Genomic DNA, 21,769 nt, shown 5'->3' with positions numbered 1-21,769 from the left:
AGAGATAATTTAAAGCTCTGGATAGACATCTGTATTCAAAGACAATTTGGTTTTACAAGGTAGGGCACTAGCAATTTCAAATCACCTTAATCCATTTAGACATTGAGATGGTTCTAAGATGAGGGCTGGCCTATTTCCAGTTTACCACTTCTATTTCCAAGTCACCATTCTTCCTTGGCTATATCCCGTTAGAGTCTCAATTAAAATCTGAGTGTCCCTGAACTCCAGTTTTAGACTCCCCAGTTGTGATGGCAATTTCATGTCAACTTGGCTACGTTATTGTGTACAGTTGTTTGGTCAAGCAAGCACAGGCCTGATTGTTACTATGATGGTATTTCATAACTGGATTTGCATCTACAAAACAGATGGAAAACAATTTTAAAGGAGACTGCCCTCAGCAATGAGGGAATCTCCTCATGCAATTAGTTGGAGGACTTAAAAGTCAGAACTGACAGTTTCAGCAGTCAGAAAAAAGAATTTCTGCCTCTACTTCGGCCAGCCAGCTTCTCCTGGAGAATTCAACTTCACCTTCATCAAAGTTTCTGTATTAATTAGGGTTCTCTAGGGAAACAGAATCAATGAGAGGTATCTATGACTGTAAAATTTATAAAAGTGACTCACGCAACTGTGGGTACACACGAGTCCAAATTCAGTAGGGCAGTCAGCAAACTGTAAACTCCAAGGAAGATGTCCAGTGAACTCCTCAGGAAACAAACCAGCAACTTCGACAAATTCCTCAGGAAATGAACTGGGATCTTCGACGAACATGTTCGATGAACTCCTCAGGAAACGAACCGGCAACTTCGACGAACTCAGGAAACGCTTCTCTGGGCAGCTGAAGAAGTGAAGGTTCCCTATTTGTCTCGCTTATAAGTCTTCAACTGATTAATTGGATTAAATCCAGCCAATTGCATTCTCTCACTGTGGAAGACACACCCTTCGGTGAGTCATCACTCACAGCTGCAGCCAACTGACTGATAATTTAATAAATCAGCCTGTTGGTTTATTAACCAGCTACAAACGCCCTCGCAGCAATTGTTAGGCCAGTGCTTGCTTGACCAGACAGCTGGGTACTATCACCTGGCCAAGGTGACACACAAACCTAACCATCACAGTTTCCAACTTGCAGACTGCCCTATGAAATTCAGACGTGTCAATCCCTATATCTAAATATATCTTTGTGAGTTCTATGTCTATGGAAAAGCCTGACTAATACACCAGTCTCTTGAGTTGGACAAGATCCCTATTAGCCTCTTAGTTGCCTCTTTTGGAATCAGCTATTGCCTTGACAGGGAAAGAGCTCCAAATGCTGGACTTATATTCTGGACTCCACTCTGCCAAATCTTAACTACTCAATTCCTCCCTGTACTGGTACTGCAATTGGTATTGTACTGATGGGTTCACAATATATTTCTTTTAACATTTTGTTCACCTTTCTAATTGTTCTCACTAGGAGAGTTGATCTAAAATACTCTTATGCAGCAATACAAGAAGCAGAACTCACCAGCATCCTTTTTATGTGGGCTTATTTGCCAACAAATCCCAACCTATAACTAAAATCTGATAGGTGAATTTTCGGGCACACACACATGCATAACCTGCTGCCAAAAAAAAAAAAAAGACCACCATAGAACACGTGGAAAAATACTGCAGAACCAGAGAAAGGAAACATTACCCCAAAATCTAAGATGAATAACAGAAGTTGGAAAATTAATCATTTCAGAAATTAGATAAGAAAAAAAAAATTTTGGCAACCTCATTTAAAAACTCTAAATAGATATATGCAAAGCCATAGGAGATGAACAGGCTCATATATAAAAGCCAAAAAATGATATATTAGAGATAGATGAGTGAGATAAAGATTTTGATAATTCTACAAGCATCATGGCAAAAACATGCCCTCCACCTAAGACACAAAACTAAAAATGTAATAGCAGAATTTAAATCTACACTTAGAGTAGTCATGACGGAACAGACACTACACAAAATCTAATCATGACTTATGAAATCAATCTGAAAACTTCTAAAACACAAAAACAAAGAGGTAAACAGATAACATGTAAAAATCATAAAAATTGTTTTCAACTCTTAAGATTACAACTCCTAATTTTACATGCAAACCAGACAAAATACAAACAAAACAACACTAATAAAAGTCAATTTAACATTAATCTACTATGATAGACAATATTTTGCTGAAATTAACTCAACACTCAACACAAGACTATGGTACTGACTCAAATGGTACCGCTTCTTTTGAGTCTAGCATGGTTACTTTACCACATAAAAAGTGATGATTTAATTTTCTCTTACTTTCCCTTATCTGAAATACTGTGAAACTGGAATTAATGGATTATGCCATGACACACTTTCACCTTGACTTAATATGAATACTTCATTTACAAATTAGGTCTACTCCTTCACCTCTGTTATTTGGATACTAGATTAAAACAATTAAAATTGTTCTAATTTGCTCTAGTGTGAATACAAATAAAACTTGGGCACTGAAATTAAATGAGAATACTTGTTTATAAGGTAGTTTGTCTAAATCAGTGAGATATATTTTTAGACTCTGGAGTCAAGATGAATAGGCTCCTTCTAGCCAGAGAAGGAGTGATCAATAAAAATAATCACTGCAATAGATTGAAACACTTCAAACATGTATACACCTATGAGTTCATAATGATACTCAAAGAAAAAAACAAATCATTGGTAAACCCTGGAGGATACTAGGGTAACCAACTGATTATTTTGGAAACCAGTAAATAAATGAAATGAAAAAACTATATATGCTTTTAAATTATCATTAAAATAAAAAACTCCAAACTTCAAAATTCTCAGAGAAATCTCCGAAAGTCCTGTACTGTCTCCACTCGAAAAACTCTGAAGACAAAACCCAAGCCAAGTTTAATAAACTGAAAAAAATAATTTAACTCAAAAAAATCTGCAAGCCAAATCTCACAGACATCATCCAGGCAACAATGGGTGCTCAAAATAAGAGATGTGATCATTAAAAACATCATAATTCAGAAGGACCAGAGGGAAGCTTGACAGTGCTTTACTCAGCTATTCTTCTTTGTTATTGCTTCTGCTCCTGTACACATCTTTCTCACACCATCAGACAATAACTTTACCATTAGTTGTGAGAATATAAAAAAGAAAACCTATGTAAAATAATTAGAAAAATGCCTGAGAACAATTATTTTGTTTGGTAATGGTAGTTTTTATTATTATGAGGATAGGCAAAGAATACAGAGCGGAAAATAAATGGAATTCTTAAAATGTGAATTTTTGTAGTCTGAAGAAGGTCTTAAGAAGACTCTGTCATTCCCTAAAAATAATTTCATCAAGTTATCCTAGCTGCATATGGAGAAACATTCCCACATTTGGCCATATCTTCTGCAACTACAATATATTTGATTCATATTTCACTAACAATATTATCACTTTTCATTTATTTACTACACTTTGATTCTTTACTGGCCAATTCCCTTCTGTGATTATCCACTTTTGTAAAATGTCACATGGGTTTATGACTAAGAAACAAAGAGAGAGGACAACTACATGTTTTGCTGACTGTGACTAATAACTGACAGACTTTGAAAAGAGTGAGGTGATTGACCACTGGTCATAATATGTATCTGTCATTTATGTAACGACGTGTGGACCGAAGAGCTAGCGGCAAAGTCTGTACTTCATGTAATTACTACTCAGACTTAATATACCATATTAGTATATTAGTATACTACCATACTATATATTAGTATATACCACAGTAGCAGAAATCTGAACCATGTTGTTTAGATACTGGTGTTATTTGACTAAACTGTTGCTCCAGTTTGCTAATGCTGCTGTTATGCAAAACACCAGAAATGGGTTGGCTTTTATAAAGGGGGTGAGCCGTGAGTGGGGTGCTTTTGCTGCTGTGTTTGCAAATACCAAACATGTTGGAACAGCTTTTTAAATGGATAAGGGGAAGATTCTGGAAGAATTGTGAGGAGCCTGATAGAAAAGGCCTAAACTGCTTTGAAGAGACTGTGGAAATATGGACTTTAAAAATACTTCTGACGAGTCCTTGAACAGAAATGATGAATGTGTTGTTGGAAACTGGAAGAAAGGCGATCCTTGTTTTAAAGTGGCAGAGAATTTGGCAAAATTGTGTCCTGGTGTCAGATGGAAGGAAGAATTTGAAAGCAACAACCTGGAATACTTAGCTGAGGAGATCTCCAGACTACGTGTGGAGGACCTACCCTGGCTTCTCCTTGCAGCTTATAGTAAAATGCAAGCAGAGAGAGATAAACTTAGAACTGAATTCTTAGATTCAAAAAAACCAGAAACTGATGGTTTGGAAAATTCCAGGCTTCCAGGGGGTGGAATCCCCAGAAGCTACAGCCCAACATGAGGATTTAACTAAACATGGAACCCAGCTACCATTTCAGTACAAGCCAAGATTGGAAAAGGAGTTAAGCAGAAAGGATCTGTGGAAAGTCCTACTGTCTGATGGCTTTGACCCCTGTGTGCTTCATGCAAAGCCAACAGAATTTTTGCGAGGTCTTCATAGACAGAGCCATTGCTGGACTGGAGGAGACAGACAAGGAACAAATTGAAGGAAAAATTTCTTCAAAGACAGAGCCATGGAGGTTGAGGTCTGGAGTCAAGAGGCCTTGGGCTGGGAGAACAGAGCAGCCCACACGCATGGAAATGGTGAGTTTGCCCTGGAGGTCGAGGGTGGGCCTTCCACCTTGATGCTCAGGAAATGTTCTGCAACCCCAGGCCCCAAAGAGGGTTGAGCACATTCCCAGGGAATTGGGGAGAGCCTGGCTGCCACTACACTGTTCTAAGGGGTTGAGCATGTGCCCCGGAGATGGAAGGGAATCCGGGTGCTGCCCCGATATTTGAGGAGGGTGGGGCAGAGAAGGTGGTCTCCCCAATGTGTGGATATGTTGGAGCACTCACCCAAGCGTTTGGAGAGGAAAGGGCTGCCACAAAGGCCCTTAGGAAGGGTTAGACTCCTGCTCTCTCAAGCCCCAAGGATGCAACATCATTCTGTAAATGACTCTCAGACTTTGAAATCTAATGGAGTTTGTCCTGCAGGTTTTAGGAACTGTTTTGATCCTGTGAACCCTGTTTTCCTTTCAGTTTCGCCTTATGGCAATGGGAATGTTTATCCTATGAATGTCCCTCCTTTGTATATTGGAAGACATAAGTTGTTCTAAGTTCACAGATCCACAGCTATAGGAAAATTATGCCTTAGGACTGCCCACGCCTATAATTGATTTTGATGTGATCTTGTACTTAACTATTGTTACTGAAATGATTTAAGTATCTGTGATACTGTTGTGGGATGAATGTATTTTGTATTTGGAAAGATAATGTCATTTTGGGGTCCAGGGGGTGGAATGTGCCAGTTTGAATGTATTATGTCCCCCAAACGCCATTATCTTTGATGCAATCTTGTGGGGCAGACATTTTAGTGCTGATTAGATTGGAATTCTTTGAATGTTTCCATGGAGATGTGCCCCACCCAACTGTAGGTGATAACTCTGATTAGATATTTCCATGGAGTTGTGGCTCCACCCATTCAGGGTGGGCCTTGATGAGTGGAAATATATAAATGAGCTGACAGGCAGAGGGAATTCAGTGCAGCTGTGAGTCACATTTTGAAGAGGAGCTCCAGCCAAGAGGGACGCTTTGAAGAAAGCACAGGAGCTGCAGATGAGAGACAGTTTGAAAATGGCCACTGAAGGCAGACTCTTGCTCCGGAGAAGCTGAGAGAGGACAAATATCCCAAGTGCAACCAAGAGTGACATTTTTGAGGAACTGCAGCCTAGAGAGGAACGTCCTGGGAGAAAGCCATTTTGAAATCAGAACTTTGGAGCAGATGCCAGCCACGTGCCTTCCCAGCTAACAGAGGTTTTCCAGACACCATTGGCCATCCTCTAGTGAAGGTACCCAATTTCTGATGTGTTACCTTGGACACTTTATGGCCTTAAGATTGTAACTGTGTAACCAAATAAACACCTTTTATAAAAGCCAATCCATTTCTGGTGTTTTGCATCCCAGCAGCATTAGCAAACTAGAACAGGGGGTTTACTTGGTTACACAGTTACAGTCTCAAGGCCATAAAGTGTCCAAGGTAAGGCATCTACCAATAGAGTACCTTCACTTAAGGATGGCCAATGGCATCTGGAAACCTCTGTTAGCTGGGAAGACACGTGCCTGGCATCCACTTGCTCCCAGGTCGAGTTTCAAAATGGTGTTCTCCAAAATGTTGCTCTTGGGATGTTTCGTCCTCTCTTAGTTGCAGCTCCTCTTCAAAATGTCACTCTTAGGTGCTCTAAGCTCATTCTGTTTGTCAGCTCTTCTATATGGCTCCAGTGATTTAATTCAGACCCACCCTGAATGGGTGAGGTAACACTTCCATGGAAATTATCCAATCAAAAGTCTCACCCACAGTTCATTGTGTCACATGTCCATGGAAACAATCAAAGGAATCCAACCTAATCAACAGTAATACGTCTGCTCCCACAAGATTGCATTAAAGGTAATGGCATTTTGGGGGACATGATACATCCAAACTGGCACAGCTGTTGTACCTGAAATTCATTTACATCAAAGTCATGTACCAAGGACTGCTGGAATTTATGTTTCAGCATACTGAAATAGCTACTCCATGCATTCAGTACAAATGTTATAGCTGAATCCAGTGGGGGCCTGTGCTCACTCCATCTTACCTGGAACTGGAACTCTGGTTTGTTGTTGGTTTTGCTTTTTGGTTTTTGGGGTTTCTTTTTTTTTTATTATTTATTTATTTATTAGAGAAGTTGTGGGTTTACAGAACAATCATATATAAAATACAGGATTTCCACATACCACCCAACCACCAACACCTTGCATTGGTGTGGAACATTTTTTAGAATTGATGATAGCACTTTTTCATGATTGTACTAATTTTTTTTTTTTAACAGTAGTTATCTCTGGTACAACTGATGAAAAGTTACTAAGATAGTACTACTATCCATAGTTTACATGAGGTATATTTTTTTCCATATACTATCCTATTATCAACACCTTGTATTAGTGTCATATATTTGTTATAATTCACGAAAGAACATTCTTATACTTGTACTACTAATTATAGTCTACCATCTACCATAGGGTTCATTGTGGTGTACAGTCTTGTTTTATTTTTAAATTTTCATTGCAGTAACATATATGACCTTTGTAACCACATTCACCTATATAATTCAGTGATGTTAATTACAATCACAATAATGTGCTACCATCACCACCATCCATTTCCAAACCTTTATAATTAATCTAAATAGAAATTCTATACAAATTAAGCATTAACTCCCTATTCTCTAACCCCAATCTATCCCCGGGTATCCTATAATCTTGATTCTAAGTCTGTGAATTTGCTTATTAAAGTAAGTTCTTATCAGTGATATCACATAATATTTGTCCTTTTGTGTCTGGCTTATTTCACTCAACATAATATTCTCAAGAATCATCTATGATGTCAAATACATCAGGACTTCATTCCTTTTAAAGGCTGAATAATATTCCATTATATTTATATACCAATTTTGTTTATACATTCATTAATTGATGGATACTTGAGTTGCTTCCATCTTTTGGCAATTGTGAAGAATGCCACTATTAACATCAGTAAGCAAATAGCTGTTCGAACCCCTGCTTTCAATTCTTCTGGGTATATACCTAGTGGCAGGATTGCCAGGTTGTATAGTAATTCCACACTTAGCTTGCCGAGGAACTGTGAAACTCTCTTCCACAGTGACTGTACCATTTTACAGTCCCACCAGCAATGAATGAATGTTACTATTTCTCCATATCCTCTCCAATACTTGTAGTTTTCTGCTGTTTTTTTTTTAATAGTGGAGTCATTCTAATGGGTGTGAAATGATATCTCACTGTGGTTTTGATTTGCATTTCCCTAATTGTCAATGATGTTAAGCATCTTTTCATGTGCTCTTTAGCCATCTGTGTATCCTCTTTGAAGAAATGTCTATTCAAGTCTTTTGTCCATGTTTTAGTTGAGTTTTTTTTTGTTTTGTCTTTTTTTTTATTGTCGAGTTGTAGGATTTCTTTATATACTCTGGATATTAAACCCTTATCAGATATGTGGTTTCCAAAGATTTTCTCCCATTGAATAGGTTCTTTCACTTTTGTGACAAAGTCTTTTGAATCCCAAAAGTTTTGAGGAAGACCCATTTATCTATTTTTTTTCCTTTCATTGTTTGTACTCTGGTTGTAAAGTCCAGTAAACCGTTGCCCAACATGAAATCCCAAAGATGCTTCCCTACATTTTCTTTTAGGAGTATTAGAGTCCTGAGTCTTACAAGAGATCTTTGATCCATTCTAGTTTTTGTATATGGTGTGAGGTGGGGGTGGGGGGGATCCTATTTCATTCTTTTGCATAAGGATATCCAATTCTCCCAGCACCATTTGTTGAAGAAATTATTCTTCCCCAATAGAGAGGACTTGGCAGCCTTGTCAAACTCAATTGAGCATAGATGTTAGGGTCTATTTATGAACTCTCAATTAGATTACATTGGTCAATATATCTCTCCTTGTGCCGATACCAGGCTGTTTTGACCACTGCGGCTTTGTGATATGCTTTAATATCAGGAAGTGTGAGTCTTCCAACTTCATTCTTTTTTTTTTTTCAAGATATTTTTGGTGATTTGAGGCCCCTTACCTTCCAAATAAAATTGATAATTGGTTTTTTCAATATCAAAGAAGGTTGTTGGAACATTTATTGGGATTGCGTTGAATCTGCAAATCAATTTGGGTAGAACTGACATCTTAATGAAATTTCATCTTCCAATCCACAAACAAGGAATGTTCTGTTTACTTAGGTCTTCTTTGATTTCTTTTAGCAATGTTTTGTAGTATTCTGGGTACAAGTCCTTTACATCCTTGGTTAAACTTATTCATAGATATTTCACTCTTTTAGTTGCTATTGTAAATGGAATCTTTGTCTCGATTTTCCTCCTCAATTTGCTCATTACTAGTGCATAGAAACACTACTGATTATTGTGTGCTTATCTTCTACCCTGCTACTTTGCTGAATTCATATATTCGCTCTGGTAGCTTTGTTGTGGATGTTTCATAAATTTCAGTATATAGGATCATTTCATCTGCAAATAGAGAAAGTTTTACTTTCTCCTTTCCAATTTGGATGACTTTTATTTATTTTTTCTTGCCTATCTGCTCTAGCTGGAACTTCCAGTACAATGTTGAATAACAATGGTGACAGTGGGCATCCTTGTCTTGTTCCAGATTTTAGAAGGAAAACTTTCGGACTTTCATCATTGAATATAATGTTAGCTGTGGGCTTTTCATATATGCCCTTTAACATGTTCAGGAAGTTTCTTTCTATTCCTATCTTTCAAACTTTTTTATCAAGACAGGTTGCTGGGTTTTCACAAATGCCTTTTCTGCATCAATGGAAATGATCATGTAGTTTTTTCATTTTGTTAATGTGGTGTATTACATTAATTGAATCTATTATATTGAACCACTCTTGCATACCTGGGATAAAACCCACTTGACACAATGTATAATTCTCTTATTGTGCTGTAGGATTCCATTTGCAAGTATTTTGTTAAGAATTTTTGCATCTATAATCATAAGAGAACTTGGCCTGTATTTTTCTTTTCTTCTAGTTTTGGTATTTGAGTGATTGATGCTGACCTCATACAATGAATTAGGTAGTTTTCCCTCTTCTTCAATTTTTTGAAAGAGTTTGAGCAGGATTACTATTAATTCTTCTTGGAATGATTGGAAGAATTCACCTGTGAAGCCATCTGGTCCTGGGCTTTTCTTTTGGAGGAGGTTTTTGATGACTGATTGAATCTCTTTACTTGTGATTAGTCTGTTAACTTCTTCGGTTTCTTCTAGAGTCAGTGTAGGTTGTTCGTGTGTTTGTAGGAATTTGTCCATTTCAGCTATGCATGTCTAATTTAGGGGCATACAGTGGTTCATACTATCCTCTTATGATCCTTTTCATTTCTGCGGGGGTCATTAGTAATTGCCCCCTTACTTCATTCTGATTTTATTAATTTGCATTTTCTCTCTTTTTTCTTTTTCAGTCAAGCTAAGGGTTTGTCAATTTTATTGATCTTTTCAAAGAACCTACTTTTGGTTTGTTAATTCTATTGATTTTTATTCTTGATTTCATTTATTTCTCCTCTAATCTTTGCTATTTTTTCCCTCCTGCTTGCTTTGGGATTATTTTGCTGTTCATTTTCTAGTCCTTCCAGGTGTTCAGTAAGGTCTTTGATTTTAGCTCTTTCTCCTTTTTTTGATGTAAGTTTTGAAGGCTATAAATCTCCCCCCTCAAAAGTCCTTCAGTGCATACCATAACTTGTGATATGTTCTGTTCTCATTTTCATTCGTTTCAACATATTTACTAATTTCCCTTGCAATTTCTTTTTTGACCCACTGACTGTTTAAGAGTGTGCTATTTAATTTCCATATAATTATGGATTTTCCAGTTTTCCATCTGTTACCAATTTCCAGCTTCATTCCATTCTCATCAGAGAAGATGCATTGTATAATTTCAATCTTTTTAAATTTATTCAGACTTGTCCTGTAATCCAACATGTGGTCTATCCTGGAGAATGATCCATGAGCACTTGAGAAAAATGTATATCCCGCTGTTTGGGAGCGCAATGTTCTGTTAGGTCTAGTTCATTTATCACATTATTCAAGATCTGTTTTCCTTATTGATCCTCTATCTAGATGTTCTATCTATTGATGAGAGTGGTGTATTGAAGTCTCCAACTATTACTGTAGAGATCTCTATTTCTCCCTTCAGTTTTACCAGTGTTTGCCTCATGTATTTTGCATAAATATCTATGATTATTATTTCTCCTTGGTGAATTGCCCTTCTTTGCCTCTTACAACAGCTTTTGACTTAAAGTCTATTTTGTCCAATATTAGTATAGCTACCCCAATTCTTTTTTTTTTTTTTTTTTTTTTTGGTTCAATTTGCATGGGATATCTTTTTCCAAACTTTCAATTTCAACCTATTTGTGTCTTTGGGTCTAAAGTGAGTCTCTTGTAAAAACATAGAATTGGATCACATTTTTCTATTCATTCTATCAACCTGTGTCTTTTGATTGGGGAGTTTACTGTATTAACATTCAGTGTTATTGCTATAAAAGCAGTACTTACTTCAGCCATTTTGTCTTTGATTTTTATATGTCATATCTCCTTTTTGTCTTGTTTTCCTTTATTTCAACCTCTTTTGTATAGCTGTTCTTTTGTGAGTACATGACTGATTCATTTCTCATTTGTTTCTGTATACTTTTTAAATATTTTCTTTGTGGTTATCCTGTGTTGTCTATTACACAACCTAAATCTATAATCTACTAATTTGAAAAGATACCAACTTAGCTTCAATAGCATACACATTCCTTGCTCCCATATCCCTGTTCCTCCTGTCCCACTTTATCACTTTATATTTTGCATGTCCATTATCAGGAAATATGCCTTTTTCTTGTTCAACTGTATTCCGACTCTTATAGGAATTAAAAAGTAAAGTAGACTTTTTTCTTTGGCTAGCCAGTGAAGTGTTTCCTGAAGAGTTTATTGAATATCTTTATCAGAGTTGCCAGCTGCTCTACGGAATTTGGACTCACGCATCTCCAGAGTTGTAGAGAAGTCACCGCTGTGGGTGGGTAGAGGAGCACTCAGCACCTCCAGGAGGGGACTTCGTCCGCCGCACCTGAATCCCTGAGCCGGGCCGGATCAGAGTCTTTCACAGAGCCAAACCTTTAAATTTTGTTGAAGCCGGAGGCGGGGCAAGATGGCAGACTGGTGAGCTGTATGTTTTAGTTACTCCTCCAGGAAAGTAGGTAAAAAGCCAGGAACTGCGTGGACTGGACACCACAGAGCAATCTGTCTTTGGGCATACTTCATACAACACTCATGAAAACGTGGAACTGCTGAGATCAGCGAAATCTGTAAGTTTTTGCGGCCAGGGGACCCGCGCCCCTCCCTGCCAGGCTCAGTCCCGGGGGAGGAGGGGCTGTCAGCTCCAGGAAGGAGAAGGGAGAATTGCAGTGGCTGCTCTTATCGGAAACTCATTCTACTGATTCAAACTCCAACCATAGATAGACTGAGACCAGACACCAGAGACTCTGAGAGCAGCCAGCCCAGCAGAGAGGAGACAGGCATAGAAAAAAAACAACACGAAAAACTCCAAAATAAAAGCAGAGGATTTTTGGAGTTCTGGTGAACACAGAAAGGGGAAGGGCGGAGATCAGGCCTTGAGGCGCATATGCAAATCCCGAAGCAAGGCTGATCTCTCTGCCCTGTGCACCTTTCCTTAATGGCCCTGGTTGCTTTGTGTATTAGCATTTCAATAACCCATTAGATCTCTGAGGAGGGCCGTTTTTTTTTTTTTTTTTTTTTTTTTTTTTTTTTTTTTTTTAAATCCTTTTTGCTTTTTCTAAAACAATTACTCTAAGAAGCTCAATACAGAAAGCTTCAAAGAATTGAAATTTGGGCACGTCAAGTCAAGAGCAGAACTAAGAGAGCTCTGAGACAAAAGGCAATAATCCAGTGGCTGAGAAAATTCACTAAACAACACAACTTCCCAAGAAAAGGGGGGTGTCCGCTCACAGCCACCATCCTGGTGGACAGGAAACACTCCTGCCCATCGCCAGCCCCATAGCCCAGAGCTGCCCCAGACAACCCAGTGTGATGGAAGTGCTTCAAATAACAGGCACACACCACAAAACTGGGCGTGGACATTAGCCTTCCCTGCAACCTCAGCTGAATGTCCCAGAGCTGGGAAGGGGGAGCAGTGTGAATTAACAGAGCCCCATTCAGCCATCATTTGAGCAGACTGGGAGCCTCCCAACACAGCCCAGCAGCCCAGAACTGCCCTGGGGGGACGGCACTCACCTGTGACATAGCACAGTCATCCCTCAACAGAGGACCCGGGGTGCACAGCCTGGAAGAGGGGCCCACTTGCAAGTCTCAGGAGCCATACGCCAATACCAAAGACTTGTGGGTCAGTGGCAGAGACAAACTGTGGCAGGACTGAACTGAAGGATAAGACTATTGCAGTAGCTTTAAAACTCTAGGATCATCAGGGAGATTTGATTGTTAGGGCCACCCCCCCCTCCCCGACTGCCCAGAAACACGCCCCACATACAGGGCAGGCAACACCAACTACACACGCAAGCTTGGTACACCAATTGGGCCCCACAAGACTCACTCCCCCACTCACCAAAAAGGCTAAGCAGGGGAGATCTGGCTTGTGGAGAACACGTGGCTCGTGGACGCCACCTGCTGGTTAGTTAGAGAAAGTGTACTCCACGAAGCTGTAGATCTGATAAATTAGAGATAAGGACTTCAACTGGTCTACAAACCCTAAAAGAACCCTATCAAGGTCAGCAAATGCCACGAGGCCAAAAACAACAGAAAATTATAAAGCATATGAAAAAACCAGATGATATGGATAACCCAAGCCCAAGCACACAATTCAAAAGACCAGAAGAGACACACCTAGAGCAGCTACTCAAAGAACTAAAGATGAACAATGAGACCATAGTACGGGATATGAAGGAAATCAAGAAGACCCTAGAAGAGCATAAAGAAGACATTGCAAGACTAAATAAAAAAATGGATGATCTTATGGAAATTAAAGAAACTGTTGACCAAATTAAAAATATTCTGGACACTCATAGTACAAGACTAGAGGAAGTTGAACAACGAATCAGTGACCTGGAAGATGACAGAATGGAAAATGAAAGCATAAAAGAAAGAATGGGGAAAAAAATTGAAAAACTTGAAATGGACCTCAGGGATATGATAGATAATATGAAACGTCCGAATATAAGACTCATTGGTGTCCCAGAAGGGGAAGAAAAGGGTAAAGGTCTAGGAAGAGTATGCAAAGAAATTGTTGGGGAAAACTTCCCAAATCTTCTAAACAACATAAATACACAAATCATAAATGCTCAGCGAACTCCAAATAGAATAAATCCAAAAAAACCCACTCCGAGACATATACTGATCACACTGTCAAACATAGAAGAGAAGGAGCAAGTTCTGAAAGCAGCAAGAGAAAAGCAATTCACCACATACAAAGGAAACAGCATAAGACTAAGTAGTGACTACTCAGCAGCCACCATGGAGGCGAGAAGGCAGTGGCACGATATATTTAAAATTCTGAGTGAGAGGAATTTCCAGCCAAGAATACTTTATCCAGCAAAGCTCTCCTTCAAATTTGAGGGAGAGCTTAAATTTTTCACAGACAAACAAATGCTGAGAGAATTTGCTAACAAGAGACCTGCCCTACTGGAGATACTAAAGGGAGCCCTACAGACAGAGAAACAAAGACAGGACAGAGAGACTTGGAGAAAGGTTCAGTACTAAAGAGATTCGGTATGGGTACAATAAAGGATATTAATAGAGAGAGGGAAAAATATGGCAAACATAATCCAAAAGATAAGATGGCCGATTCAAGAAATGCCTTCACGGTTTTAACGTTGAATGTAAATGGATTAAACTCCCCAATTAAAAGATATAGATTCGCAGAATGGATCAAAAAAAATGAACCATCAATATGTTGCATACAAGAGACTCATCTTAGACACAGGGACACAAAGAAACTGAAAGTGAAAGGATGGAAAAAAATATTTCATGCAAGCTACAGCCAAAAGAAAGCAGGTGTAGCAATATTAATCTCAGATAAAATAGACTTCAAATGCAGGGATGTTTTGAGAGACAAAGAAGGCCACTACATACTAATAAAAGGGGAATTCAGCAAGAAGAAATAACAATCGTAAATGTCTATGCACCCAATCAAGGTGCCACAAAATACATGAGAGAAACATTGGCAAAACTAAAGGAAGCAATTGATGTTTCCACAATAATTGTGGGAGACTTCAACACATCACTCTCTCCTATAGATAGATCAACCAGACAGAAGACCAATAAGGAAACTGAAAACCTAAACAATCTGATAAATGAATTAGATTTAACAGACATCTACAGGACATTACATCCCAAATCACCAGGATACACATACTTTTCTAGTGCTCACGGAACTTTCTCCAGAATAGATCATATGCTGGGACATAAAACAAGCCTCAATAAATTTAAAAAGATTGAAATTATTCAAAGCACATTCTCTGACCACAATGGAATACAATTAGAAGTCAATAACCATCAGAGACTTAGAAAATTCACAAATACCTGGAGGTTAAACAACACACTCCTAAACAATCAGTGGGTTAAAGAAGAAATAGCAAGAGAAATTGCTAAATATATAGAGACGAATGAAAATGAGAACACAACATACCAAAACCTATGGGATGCAGCAAAAGCAGTGCTCAGGGGGAAATTTATAGCACTAAACGCATATATTAAAAAGGAAGAAAGAGCCAAAATCAAAGAACTAATGGATCAACTGAAGAAGCTAGAAAATGAACAGCAAACCAATCCTAAACCAAGTACAAGAAAAGAAATAACAAGGATTAAAGCAGAAATAAATGACATAGAGAACAAAAAAAACAATAGAAAGGATAAATATCACCAAAAGTTGGTTCTTTGAGAAGATCAACAAGATTGACAAGCCCCTAGCTAGACTGACAAAATCAAAAAGAGAGAAGACCCATATAAACAAAATAATGAATGAAAAAGGTGACATAACTGCAGATCCTGAAGAAATTAAAAAAAATATAAGAGGATATTATGAACAACTGTATGGCAACAAACTGGATAATGTAGAAGAAATGGACAATTTCCTGGAAACATATGAACAACCTAGACTGACCAGAGAAGAAATAGAAGACCTCAACCAACCCATCACAAGCAAAGAGATCCAATCAGTCATCAAAAATCTTCCCACAAATAAATGCCCAGGGCCAGATGGCTTCACAGGGGAATTCTACCAAACTTTCCAGAAAGAACTGACACCAATCTTACTCAAACTCTTTCAAAACATTGAAAAAAATGGAACACTACTTAACTCATTTTATGAAGCTAACATCAATCTAATACCAAAACCAGGCAAAGATGCTACAAAAAAGGAAAACTACCGGCCAATCTCCCTAATGAATATAGATGCAAAAATCCTCAACAAAATACTTGCAAATCGAATCCAAAGACACATTAAAAAAATCATACACCATGACCAAGTGGGGTTCATTCCAGGCATGCAAGGATGGTTCAACATAAGAAAAACAATCAATGTATTACAACACATTAAAAACTCGAAAGGGAAAAATCAATTGAGCATCTCAATAGATGCTGAAAAAGCATTTGACAAAATCCAACATCCCTTTTTGATAAAAACACTTCAAAAGGTAGGAATTGAAGGAAACTTCCTCAACATGATAAAGAGCATATATGAAAAAACCCACAGCCAGCATAGTACTCAATGGTGAGAGACTGAAAGCCTTCCCTCTAAGATCAGGAACAAGACAAGGATGCCCGCTGTCACCACTGTTATTCAACATTGTGCTGGAAGTGCTAGCCAGGGCAATCCGGCAAGACAAAGAAATAAAAGGCATCCAAATTGGAAAAGAAGAAGTAAAACTGTCATTGTTTGCAGATGATATGATCTTATATCTAGAAAACCCTGAGAAATCAACGATACACCTACTAGAGCTAATAAACAAATTTAGCAAAGTAGCGGGATACAAGATTAATGCACATAAGTCAGTAATGTTTCTATATGCTAGAAATGAACAAACTGAAGAGACACTCAAGAAAAAGATACCATTTTCAATAGCAACTAAAAAAATCAAGTACCTAGGAATAAACTTAACCAAAGATGTAAAAGACCTATACAAAGAAAACTACATAACTCTACTAAAAGAAATAGAAGGGGACCTTAAAAGATGGAAAAATATTCCATGTTCATGGATAGGAAGGCTAAATGTCATTAAGATGTCAATTCTACCCAAACTCATCTACAGATTCAATGCAATCCCAATCAAAATTCCAACAACCTACTTTGCAGACTTGGAAAAGCTAGTTATCAAATTTATTTGGAAAGGGAAGATGCCTCGAATTGCTAAAGTCACTCTAAAAAAGAAAAACGAAGTGGGAGGACTTACACTCCCTGACTTTGAAGCTTATTATAAAGCCACAGTTGCCAAAACAGCATGGTACTGGCACAAAGATAGACATATAGATCAATGGAATCGAATTGAGAATTCAGAGATAGACCCTCAGATCTATGGCCGACTGATCTTTGATAAGGCCCCCAAAGTCACCGAACTGAGCCATAATGGTCTTTTCAACAAATGGGGCTGGGAGAGTTGGATATCCATATCCAAAAGAATGAAAGAGGACCCCTACCTCACCCCCTACACAAAAATTAACTCAAAATGGACCAAAGATCTCAATATAAAAGAAAGTACCATAAAAATCCTAGAAGATAATGTAGGAAAACATCTTCAAGACCTTGTATTAGTAGGCCACTTCCTAGACTTTACACCCAAAGCACAAGCAACAAAAGAGAAAATAGATAAATGGGAACTCCTCAAGCTTAGAAGTTTCTGCACCTCAAAGGAATTTCTCAAAAAGGTAAAGAGGCAGCCAACTCAATGGGAAAAAATTTTTGGAAACCATGTATCTGACAAAAGACTGATATCTTGCATATACAAAGAAATCCTACAACTCAATGACAATAGTACAGACAGCCCAATTATAAAATGGGCAAAAGATATGAAAAGACAGTTCTCTGAAGAGGAAATACAAATGGCCAAGAAACACATGAAAAAATGTTCAGCTTCACTAGCTATTAGAGAGATGCAAATTAAGACCACAATGAGATACCATCTAACACCGGTTAGAATGGCTGCCATTAAACAAACAGGAAACTACAAATGCTGGAGGGGATGTGGAGAAATTGGAACTCTTATTCATTGTTGGTGGGACTGTATAATGGTTCAGCCACTCTGGAAGTCAGTCTGGCAGTTCCTTAGAAAACTAGATATAGAGCTACCATTCGATCCAGCGATTGCACTTCTCGGTATATACCCGGAAGATCAGAAAGCAGTGACACGAACAGATATCTGCACGCCAATGTTCATAGCAGCATTATTCACAATTGCCAAGAGATGGAAACAACCCAAATGTCCTTCAACAGATGAGTGGATAAATAAAATGTGGTATATACACACGATGGAATACTACGCGGCAGTAAGAAGGAACGATCTGGTGAAACATATGACAACATGGATGAACCTTGAAGACATAATGCTGAGCGAAATAAGCCAGGCACAAAAAGAGGAATATTATATGCTACCACTAATGTGAACTTTGAAAAATGTAAAACAAATGGTTTATAATGTAGAATGTAGGGGAACTAGCAGTAGAGAGCAATTAAGGAAGGGGGAACAATAATCCAAGAAGAACAGATAAGCTATTTAACGTTCTGGGGATGCCCAGAAATGACTATGGTCTGTTAATTTCTGATGGATGTAGTAGGAACAAGTTCACTGAAATGTTGCTATATTATGTAACTTTCTTGGGGTAAAGTAGGAACATGTTGGAAGTTAAGCAGTTATCTTAGGTTAGTTGTCTTTTTCTTACTCCCTTGCTATGGTCTCTTTGAAATGTTCTTTTATTGTATGTTTGTTTTCTTTTTAACTTTTTTTTTCATACAGTTGATTTGAAAAAAGAAGGGAAAGTTAAAAAAAAAGAAAAAAGACAAACAAGGAAAAAAAAAAAAAAAAGATGTAGTGCCCCCTTGAGGAGCCTGTGGAGAATGCAGGGGTATTGGCCTACCCCACCTCCATGGTTGCTAACATGACCACAGACATAGGGGACTGGTGGTTTGATGGGTTGAGCCCTCTACCATAAGTTTTACCCTTGGGAAGACGGTTGCTGCAAAGGAGAGGCTAGGCCTCCCTGTATTTGTGCCTAAGAGTCTCCTCCTGAATGCCTCTTTGTTGCTCAGATGTGGCCCTCTCTCTCTGGCTAAGCCAACTTGAAAGGTGAAATCACTGCCCTCCCCCCTACGTGGGATCAGACACCCAGGGAAGTGAATCTCCCTGGCAAAGTGGAATATGACTCCCGGGGAGGAATGTGGACCCGGCATCGTGGGATGGGGAACATCTTCTTGACCAAAAGGGGGATGTGAAGGGAGGTGAGATAAGCTTCAGTGGCAGAGAGATTCCAGGGCAAGCCGAGAGATCACTCTGGTGGGCACTCTTACGCACACTTTAGACAACCTTTTTTAGGTTCTAAGGAATTGGGGTAGCTGGTGGTGGATACCTGAGACTATTAAACTACAACCCAGAACCCATGAATCTCGAAGACAGTTGTATAAAAATGTAGCTTATGAGGGGTGATAGTGGGATTGGGAATGCCATAAGGACCAAACTCCACTTTGTCTAGTTTATGGATGGATGTGTAGAAAAGTAGGGGAAGCAAACAAACAGACAAAGGTACCTAGTGTTCTTTTTTACTTCAATTGCTCTTTTTCACTCTAATTATTATTCTTGTTATTTTTGTGTGTGTGCTAATGAAGGTGTCAGGGATTGATTTAGGTGATGAATGTACAACTATGTAATGGTACTGTAAACAATCGAAAGTACAATTTGTTTTGTATGACTGCATGGTATGTGAATATATCTCAATAAAATGATGATTAAAAAAAAAAAAAACCTACACCTAAAAAAAAAAAAAAAAAAAAAAAATTTAAAGTAGTATATTGAGGAAACAGTACTATCCGGTTTTGCATTTACCCTTTTAGTTACACTTACTGATAATCTTCATTTCTTCACACCACTTCAAGCCACTCTCTTCGCTTTTCCATTCAACCTGCAGAACTCCCTGTAGTAATTCTTGAAGGGCAGGTCTCTTGTTGACAAACTCTATTAGTTTCTGTTTATCAGTGAATACTTTAAACTTTCCCTTATTTTTGAAGGACAGTTTTGCCACCTAAAGATTTGGGGCAGGAAGTTTTTCTCTTTCAGTACCTTAAATATATCGTACCACTGCCTTCTCATCTCTGCAGTTTGTGGTGAGAAATTAGCACTTACTCTTATTCACAATCCCTTCCATGTGATGAATTACTTTGTTCTTGCTGCTTTCAGAAGTCTCTTGTTATCTTTGACATTTGACATACTAATTAGTATGTGTCTCAGAATACATCTATTAGGATTTATTCTGTTTGGAGTATACAGGGCTTCTTGGACATGTACATTTATGTCTTTATATTTTTGGCCATTATTTCCTCAAATATTCTTTATGCCTCTTTTCCCTTCTCTATTACTTCTGGGACACCCATGACACATGTGTTTGTGTACTTCATGTAGTCACTCAAATCCCTGAGACACTGCTCAATTTTTTCTATTCTTTTCTATATCTGTTAGGCTAATGGTATGATTTCAGGTGTTCTGTCTTCTAGTTTGCTGATTCTTTCTTCTTTCAGTTCAAATCTGCTGTTGTATCTTCCAGTGTATTTTTAATCTCAACTATCATGTATAGCTTGTTTTTCAAAGTAAAAAATAATTACTTTTGAAGTTCATAAAAGCAAGATTCTTTTCAAGTCCCTAGAAAAGTGAAGTTTCCAAGCAATATTGAATAGCTAGGAAAATGATCCACAAACAGTCAGAAATGTCTGAAAAATAAGTAATTTAATAAAATTTGACAAGATGGGCAACAGCAAGGAACCATGTGCATAACTTTCATTAGTTGGTATAGAGCATCACCAACTTCTTCACTCATGACCAGTTTATTTGTCACATATTCATAATCTCAAAACAATCTAATCCTATCCTCAACTAAGCACATTTGGGAGAGAAAATGACCACAACAAAAAATCAATAGGAAATTCTTAAAAGATGTATACTTGGGAGGGCGGAAAAGATGGTGGAGTGGTGAGGTGTAGGTTTTAGTTACTCTTCCAGGGCAGTAGGTAGAAAGCCAGGAACTGCATGGACCGGACACCACAGAGCAATTTGACCTTGGCATACTTCATACAACACTCATGAACACATGGAACAGCTGAGATCAGCAAAATCTATAAGTTCTCAAGCCCAGGGAACCTGCGCCCCTACCTACCAGGCTCAGTCCTATGGGAGGAGGGGCCATTGGTGCTGGGAACCAGGAGGGAGAACTACAGTTGCAGCTCTGATTGAAAACTCAAACAGCTGATCAAAAATTCCAAACACAGATAGACTGAGACCAGACACCGGAGAACCTGGGAGCAGTCAGCCCAGAGGAAAGGAGATAGGGCTAGCAAAAGCAGCAAAAAAAACCCAAAAGTAAAAACAGAGACTTTTTGGAGTTCCAGTGAACATAAAATGGAGAACGGCAGGGTTCAAACAGAATCAGGCGCATATGCAAATCCAGAGGGCGAGGACCCTTGTCTGAAGAGCTGGTTTCTCTGCTTTCTTGCTTGTTCCTTAATGGCCCTGAACTCCTTGTCTCTTACCATTTCAATTGCCCATTAGATCTGCAAGGAGGGCCCTACTTTTTCTCTTTTTTTTTTTATCTTTTTCTCTTTTTCTAAAACAATTACTCTAAAACAATTAGAAAAAGCCTCAAAGACTTGCAACTGGGGCCCAGGCAAGAGCAGAGCTAAGATAGCTTTGAGGGACAAAGCAGTAAGTCTAGCAGCTGAGAAAATTCACTAAACACCATAACTTCCCAAGAAAAGGGGGGCACCCCTTACAGCCATCTTCCTGGTGGGCTGGAAATGCTCCTGCCCGGTGCCAGCACCACGGCACAGAGCTGCCCCAAACAACCCAGTGTGACG

At 38.5% G+C, this 21,769-nt stretch overlaps 1 protein-coding gene across 5 annotated transcripts in view; it reads right to left on the bottom strand.

Moving 5' to 3' along the window:
- CEP128 (centrosomal protein 128) overlaps positions 1 to 21,769 on the bottom strand; it is a 632,097-nt gene that overhangs the window by 562,630 nt on the left and 47,698 nt on the right. The window contains exon 4 of one of the 5 annotated variants that reach the window (XM_037832157.1): positions 2,417 to 2,424. The exons of the other annotated variants lie outside the window; for them this stretch is intronic. Coding sequence (XP_037688085.1) covers positions 2,417 to 2,424 — 8 coding nt within the window. The remainder of the gene's footprint in view (positions 1 to 2,416; positions 2,425 to 21,769) is intronic. 5 annotated transcript variants of the gene reach the window in all.

Source organism: Choloepus didactylus, chromosome 4 (assembly GCF_015220235.1).
Source record: "Choloepus didactylus isolate mChoDid1 chromosome 4, mChoDid1.pri, whole genome shotgun sequence".
Classification (NCBI taxonomy): domain Eukaryota; kingdom Metazoa; phylum Chordata; class Mammalia; order Pilosa; family Megalonychidae; genus Choloepus; species Choloepus didactylus.
The sequence above is the reverse complement of the archived record's forward strand: the minus strand, read 5'-3'. Positions and strand labels throughout refer to the sequence as shown.